General features: G+C 35.0%; 1 protein-coding gene across 4 annotated transcripts in view; it reads right to left on the reverse strand.

Annotated features, from left to right (window-relative positions):
* Positions 1-962: 962 nt before the first annotated feature.
* Positions 963-8,511, reverse strand: part of LOC106880808 (cGMP-dependent protein kinase 1) — a 173,746-nt gene continuing 166,197 nt past the window's right edge. For all 4 annotated transcript variants that reach the window (XM_052969494.1, XM_052969493.1, XM_052969495.1 and 1 more), the window contains 5 exons: positions 8,305-8,446; positions 6,781-6,944; positions 4,104-4,226; positions 1,840-1,969; positions 963-1,065 (listed from right to left, as the gene is read on the reverse strand). In XM_052969494.1, the coding sequence (XP_052825454.1) occupies positions 967-1,065; positions 1,840-1,969; positions 4,104-4,226; positions 6,781-6,944; positions 8,305-8,446 (658 nt within the window). In that variant the 3' untranslated portion in view covers positions 963-966. The remainder of the gene's footprint in view (positions 1,066-1,839; positions 1,970-4,103; positions 4,227-6,780; positions 6,945-8,304; positions 8,447-8,511) is intronic.

An 8,511-nucleotide genomic window follows, 5' to 3' on the forward strand; every position in this document is an offset into this window, starting at 1 on the left:
ACCGGCACGAAGGCCAGTCAGGCGGTACTGGGAACGGCCACGCTCAAAATGGTGTATTTTACGTGCCACCTGCACAGGAGACAGTCTAGCGGCACTAGCAACGATCTCGCTCGAATGTCTTTATATATATATATATATATATATATATATATATATATGTATGCATGTGTTACTGTCTCTTTGCCTTGACATTGTGTGATAATTAATTGTAAGCAAGTGTCTCTGTCATGCAATGAAGTTGGTGTCCTTTGTTTCCAATCTTCCATGAAAAAATGTTGATCATGGGGACATATTACCTTACTTTGAAACAGGTGAGGTTTGGCAACAGAAAGGACATGACTGTAGAAAGTATGTCTCCATAAATTATGGCCAACCCATACAAGCATGGAAAAGTGTATGTTCAAACAATAGTCAAGAATGATAAAAATATTGGTCCAGTTAGTAAAATGAAATGAAAACTAGAACTAAATTGTTGTGAAATAAATTTTGTAACTATACACAATCAGGGTTTTTAATTTTTTTTTTCTGATTTAAAAAAAAATATTCAAAATGGTTTAAAACTTTATTCAAATTTTATTTAGTTGTAAAACTCTAAATAGTAACAAATTTATAACTTGAAGCCAAGCATTGGAAAAATACTGTTTATGAAAATATTTATGATAAAATAGTTAAATATATGCTTTTCCCATGTATTCAAACACCATTATTTTTGGCAAGTTCTTTGGATTTTTTCTTTAAGTTTTTAATTTATTTTTAAACATTGTTCCTCTAACTATTGTCCAGCTATTGGAAGGGACAAACCATACAATATTCACTCATTTTAATGTCTGTTGAGTTTTTTTTTTGGTTTATTTTTATAAATATATTTTGTTTTTGTTTTTATTCTTTGTCTGGCTAGTTGGTTGGCTGGTTGGTTATAAATTAAAAAATAAAACAAAACAAAGAATATCCTAATTAAGAAGTGTTTTAAAAGTCTTTGTCCCAACCAGTGAGATCATCTGGTGGAGGTTCTTCCTCTACATCTGAATATGTGTCAAAATTTGATGTGTCTGTTGAAGAAAGCACCTAGAAAAGATAAAAAACAACATAAAACAAAAATTTATATTTCACTGCTTCACTTGCCAACTTGAAACATTATCAAATTAGACATTAATGTGGGAAAAAAAAAATTGACTTGGAATCCAACAGAGAAAAGTATATTGATTGTTAAACACCAAAAATTATCCAGATATTTTTTTTAACAACCTTCATTACAATTGAGTCAAAGTTGAAGAAAAATGTCTTGAAAATAAAATACCTGGTAAGGGAGAGGGAGCAGAGTATCTTCAAAATATGGATCAAACATCAGTGGTTAACTTAATCTGTTACCCAGTTTAACAGTAGGTGGTGGTATTAAACTGTGTAATATAGTAAATCAACCACCCATGTAGGCCATAAGTGGATTTGAACTCAAAATGCAAAGAGCAGAGATAAATACCACAAGATATCCAGTCCAATATTCTTACAGTTTGGTCATTCCACTGTTCTGGATGGGTACCTTTTTTTGTCTCTATCTCTGAATTTAAGAAAGGCAAAGTTGATCCTAGCAGGATTTTGAACTCAGAACACAGAGAGCTGGAACAAAATCTGTAAGGCTAATGACTGGTCAATTCACTACCTGGGACTGAACCTGAAACCACATGGTTGTACAGTGAACTTCTTAACCACACAGCTATGTACTCTCTATTTATACATTCCACAATGCTTCCAGCAAACTGCAACTTTATTTCTGCTCCTTGTAATATTTGTTTCTTAAACTAAAAATATAAAGTTTCTTTGTAGAAAATGTAAAATTGTTACCGTTTGAATGATTGGTGCTTCCATTGTTCTTCGACATAACCCATCCCAGTTAAAACCTTCAAACCATTTATGCTTCTGGATGTCTTGAATACCACAACGACCAAAGCCAAGTCGTTCTGTAGGATTTTCTCTGTGAAAAAATGTAAAAACAACAGTGATTTGTTTGGTAAAAAGTTAACTGTTTCTTTTCAATATATTCTTATATCTTGTTATCAGTATTGTTTAACCCCAGATCAACTTTGATCAATCAAACCTATGATTAAAGGTATTCTAGTCAGGATATCCTATTTTTTGTTTTATCAAGATACAATATAGCTAGGATTAATAATCCAATGTTTCTTTCCCCTTTCTAGGGGAAGATGTGTGAGATATTTGGCAGCAATTTCTAGCAGGTGAATTAAACACATAGAAGCTGCTCATTGTCTCATATGATCAGTTCTGATTGAGTAAACTTATGATCAAAGACATTCTAGCAGTGACCATCCTGTCCTTTCCCTATGAAAAGAAAAAAAAAAAATCTCTATAACCACATTATCCAAATTGTCCTTTTCTAAAATGGTAGCTCTGATTGAGGGAGATTTAGTTGCTATTTCTAGCAAGTTGAGTGACCACATAGATGCTTCCTTATCGGCTCATGCATGTCTATATATTAAATGTAGGTGTTGCCATTGAATAGGAGAATAAACAGAATGATTACATTACCCAAGGTTTCTCATTTGTTAAAAAAATATGGTTGGTGGTTGGTGCAATTTAAAGGAACATTGACAGTTATTACTAGCTTGTTGATTGACTTCACAGAGGCTGCTATATTGTTCCAGGCTAGTTTGTTGCAGTGAACATGTTTAGTTATAATTATTTTGGCTAAGGTAGAAGGTTAATTTTTGTAGAAGTAGAATATGGTTAACTGAATTAATCTTAGTGTATTACAGGTATCTAGTTGGTTGATTTTGAAGAAATAAAAAGTTAACTCAATCTAAGTAAGACTTCAGTGTAAGATAAATGAGACTAAATACTGTTAGTTGTCTTGTTTGGTCCTCTGATATTTCTGCATGTTCAGTGCCAATGATAGAACAGCACACCTAACCATTGTCATCGTCATGTATTCTATGCTTTTGCAGTGTGTTGATGATACTACAGCAAATGTCTTCTCGATTTAGCTTCAGTTCTCCCATCGGGTGAATTTATAATGTCATTCTCATAATGTTTTCTTGGCAGAGATATTGGGGTGGTTTGCCATTACCTTCCTCAACCGAATGGCCATTGGCCCACAGGGAGCTCATCTATAGTTTGACAGGTCTTGCTGGGTGTCCTTCCTCAAGAATATCAAGCTACTATATGGCTCTATTTCAAGCAACAACAATACTACCCCACTAAATTAGACACAACTAAGCTAAAGGAAACAAAAAATGTTAAGATAATTTCAAAGTGCAGAGTTAATAAAATGAAAGTGAATAATTACACAATATCTTTTAAAAAATTATTCATAAAGCTACTACCAATGCAAGTTTAAGGAAACAAAAATGGGTTTATACTTTTACCTTATATTTTGATATTTTGGTTGAAAACAGCACTTAACGAAAGAAAATGGTAACCAAACTTAGCAGTATGTGAGAGATGAGATGGTGGTGCAACATGTACTTTTGTAGTAATGAGATAATTAACACCATGCAATTCTTGTCTATTGTTGATGGTTGATTTTAATTTGTCAATTACATGGTCTCTTTAATTTTCAAATTTTCATATTTTGTTCTGTGGCTTTGACAATGACCATGATATCCTGGTAGTAAATCTCTGCTAATGTTTTTTCTAATAGAAAATCAGTTCAGATGCATTTTCTATTGCACAGAATTGCAGATTGTAAATGATATTGTAAATGTAAAAGCAACAGTATTTATTACATGCAATGTAGCACACTATGTAAGCCTGAAAAATATATATCCATGCATTTTTATTTTAACTTTTGAGCATTCAAATTACTCTGTCAAGTGTTATGCTTATTTATTCACATTGTTTTGAATTTATCACATTATCTCGTAGCTTTGGGATTTTAATGATGTATTTGTTTACTTGTAGAATGATGTAGGGTGGGTATGAAAGGTCTGACCTGTCCCTTTGAACATAAAACTGGAAGATTATTTGGGCCTGACATGGCTGGTTTGAATACCAAAGGGTTAATATATATTCTTAATGACTTTCAGGTTTTGTAATAAATAAAAGATAATTCAAAACACAGAGCTCAATAAAAAGTAAGAATTTTTCTTTACCGACAGAGTTTCTTGATTAGATTCTGGGCACTTCTTGTGATTTTACGAGGGAAATCAATGGCATCGATTCCCTTCAAAATCATGTTGTAAGTCTTCATAGGGTCAGCTCCATTGAATGGAGGACTGAAAATATAAAACAAGGAAATATTCTTTAAAAGATAATCATTATTCATCATCAGTATTTTATGTCCACATTGTGATGTTGGCATGGGTTGGATGGCTTTTCTGAGGCAGTGTTTTAAAGCTTGATGTTCTTCCTGTTACCAACCATTTCAGTCACCTTTATGACATGCAGAAATGAGCTGTACCCATTCTAAAAGTAGGGCACACATGGAAACACATTACAATACTGTTGTCAGAAAACCATCCATTGGGATAAGATTTGATTTTTTTATGGATTTCTTTTTAAGTTTGAATTTTCAAATGTAGCACAGACATGGGTGTATGGCTAAGAAGCTCACTTCTAAACAATGTGGTTTAGGGTTCAATTCCACTGAATGACATTTGGGCAAATGTCTTCTATAGTCCTAAGAAGACCAAAAGCTTTGTGAGTGAATTTGGTTGATGAGAGTTGAAAAAAGCTCATTCTGTGTGTGTGTGTTTTTTTTACATTTGTGCCTTTCCAAATGTAACTGAGCTACAGGTGGTGATATTGCTGTAAATTTTCCTGTTGTCTGCTGGCTTTTGTGCCTTTGAAAATGTGGATGAAGATATCCCTTACTTGTAAAACAGGTAAGGGTTAGCAGCAGGAAGAGCATCTGGCTGTTAAAACAATGTCTCAATAGTATACTCGTTATAACCCATATTAGCATGGAAAAATTGGCTTAAAAACAAGCAAATGAATGAAGAAACCTGATTAAACTGATATAATTAATATAACTGGTAGATTTTTACTTAACAAAACTGGGAAACAAAATCATCCCCCAAAAAATATATATATATATAATTTTAAAATACTGAAGTTAAATTTCTGTTAAGAATTAAAAAAATAAAATGTGATTTGACTTAGATTCACTACAAAATTAATTTCTAACATAAGTCCTAGGCCATATATACTTGGAGAGGTTTAAATCAATAATATCAACTCTAGTATAATGGATACCCAATATACTGACCCCACCATCCCAGATGATGGAAAATAAGGTTGACTCATCATAAAATCCTTATTGAAATGTGGAAAAAACTAATTGCAACAACTTTGAGTTGTGAGAACCCTTTTGTTGCATGAGGTTCAAGGTGACCTCACTAATGCTGGTGCTGTCATAAAGTACACCTCATATACTTTGTGAAGTAGCTGCAGAATGAGAGGAGGAAACACAAGGCTTAGAGCAGTGTTTTTTCACCTATTGATCCCTTTGATTCCTATCTTACTAGGATGGACCCTCACAACCATTCAATATTTAAAAATCCTATTATATTTTTATAATTAGATATTATTAGGAACTGCATTAAAAAAAATTGTTAAAATATTTTGTGTATCGCTAACGTATAAGCAATTTATAGTAAATAAATTTTAACAACATAATCTTATATGGACCCCTAAGGGCCATATGGAACCTGGTTGAGGGTCCTTTAGTGTTGTTTTGTTTAGTTGATGCCACAGCAAAATGTATCTAATACACTCTGTAAAGTAGTTGGTGATAGGAAGGGCATCCAATCATAGAAACCAAGCTGAAAATGCAACTATGTGTGGTCTCGTGACTCATCTAGGAAAGCTGTAACACTGAATAAAAACTGACTCAAGCCAAAATGATCCATTCAACCCATGCCTGGATGGAAAATGAATGTAAAATGATGATGAAATTTCAACAGAATGAAACTGAAAAAGAAAAATTGATAGAAACAAGAAAGATACATGAACTGAAATATTCTGTTTTGGTTTTCAATAGTACTCATATAAATTAACCCCAATTAGATCCTTACTGAGCATGCCTGTGATCAAGCACTTTCCAACCTTGGCCATCTAGTCTTTTACAATATTGTATATCTAGAACGTTATTTAATATGTTTTTCATTTTTTAAGATGGTAAAATGTGACTTGAGGATCTGACTGCTATTTCTAGCAAGTCAAGTGACTGTGTAAAAGTGTTTCGTTATTATTTTTTTTGCTTGTGATCATCACAATTTTGTTTGAGTGTTGTGGCTGTGTGGTAAGTAGCTTGCTTACCAACCACATGGTTCCAGGTTCAGTCCCACTGCGTGGCACCTTGGGCAAGTGTGTTCTACTATAGCCTTGGGCCGACTAAAGCCTTGTGAGTGGATTTGGTAGACGGAAACTAAAAGAAGCCCGTCGTATATATGTATATGTATATATATGTGTGTCTGTGTTTGTCCCCCCACCATCGCTTGACAACCGATGCTGGTGTGTTTACGTCCCCGTTTCTTAGCGGTTTGGCAAAAGAGACCGATAGAATAAGTACTAGGCTTACAAAGAATAAGTTCTGGGGTCAATTTGCTCGACCAAAGGTGGTGTTCCAGCATGGCCACAGTCAAATGACTGAAATGAGTAAAAGAGTAAAAGAGTCCAAGGATAGCCCTGGTCAAGCAAATCAATGATCAAAGGTATTTGACCCATGACGCCAATGACCAATCTTTTCATACATCAAGGACTATATTATCTAATATTTCCCTCCAATTTTTTTTTAAGCTGACATAGTTTAAAAACATCATTTCCTACCTTCCTGTGAGTAACTCAAACATTAATATTCCCAATGACCAACAATCTGAAGAGAAATCATGACCTTTGTTGAGGATTATCTCAGGTGCTACGTATTCAGGAGTACCACAGAATGTCCATGTTTTATTGCCATGACCAATTTTCTTGGCAAAGCCAAAATCAACCTGAAATAAGATCATACAAATAAATTAAGAAGTTATGGGAATGGAAGATTTAAAATTAAAGGGTTTAAATTTCTAAAGAGGTTGACCAGTCCGTTGTGATTAACACCTCGCATTTTGCAGTGTATTTACACTTAGGCAGAAAGATATTGGCTATTCATCATCATCATCATCATCATCATCATCATCCTTTAACGTCCATTTTCCATGCTGGTATGGGTTGGATGGTTTGACCAGAGCCGGCAAGCTGGGGAGCTGCACCAGGCTCCAGTCTGATTAGGCTTGGCTCCTACAGTTGGATGCACTCCCTAATGCCATCCACTTTACAGTGTGCGCTGGGTGCTTTTAATGTGGCACCGGCATGAGTGCTTTTATGTGGCACTGGCACAGAGAGAGCTCTTGCAGGCCAACCCTCTTCATCAGCGGGAGCAGCATAAATTCTTTTGCTGTGAAGGACGGGGTACATTTATCCATCCATCCATTCTCCACCCACTACTCTTGGGAACGTCATGGTGGTAGAGTCCTCAGGCACCTTCTCCATAGGGTCCTACCAGAAGCAACAGTCATTACACTTTTCCGCTGGATTCTCAAGCGCAACCAGCTGAGACTGGATATTATCCAACTTTTTCATTCTTGGTCTACTCTTAGGTCTCCAGTGAGTTTACTTGGCTTGAAGAATCAATCCATCTCATGATTCTTTCCTGTGACATTGTAATCAAATGTCCATAGTCATGTAGTTATGATCTCTCAATGCATATAGAGTGAAAAGAAAAAATGCCTATTGTTATTACTTTGGGATGGAATCTTTTGGGTAACTATAACTGGCTGATAACATTAAGAAGAGAATATGGGGGGGGGGGGGTGAACCGGAAGAATTGCTAGCATGCTGGGCAAACTGTTTTGCAGCGTTTTGTCCGTCTTTACATCTTGAGTTCAAATTCAGCTGAGGTTACCCAACTACTGTATTAATTACCCAAGTAATAGAGGTGAAAAGCAGTGATGTGATTGCATAGGTTTGGAACATCTTCCAGCTAGATGTTTTGTATTTTCATATAAGAAAGTAATCACATGACCAAACACCCACGCCTGCATATTTTTGTAATATTGGTTTCAAATTTTGGCACTAGGCCAGCAATTTCGAGGGAAGGGCTAAGTTGATTAGATCCATTGGACTTATTTTATCAACCCCAAAATGATGAAGGGCAAGGTTGACCTTGGTGACATTTGAACTCAGCATAAAGATGGACGAAGTACCACTAAGCATTTTGCTTGGCATGCTAACAATTCTGCCAGCTTGTTACCTTTCATATGTTTGTAATATTGATAATGTAGAGTATCAAGTGTAAAAAGTTGAAATACTTACAAGTTTAACATAGCCATGGTTGTCTAGTAATAGGTTTTCTGGTTTAAGGTCTCTGTAGACAACTCCTCTGGTGTGTAAGTAATCAAAGGCTTCTATCACACAACCTGTATAGAACCTTGTGGTAGTGTCATCAAAGGAACCCCTAGCACAGAGAAAAAAACAATTAAATATGTGTTGTTTTAACAATTTATTTTAACAGTTAATCAT

The sequence above is a fragment of the Octopus bimaculoides genome, chromosome 7 (genome assembly GCF_001194135.2).
Source record: "Octopus bimaculoides isolate UCB-OBI-ISO-001 chromosome 7, ASM119413v2, whole genome shotgun sequence".
NCBI lineage: Eukaryota > Metazoa > Mollusca > Cephalopoda > Octopoda > Octopodidae > Octopus > Octopus bimaculoides.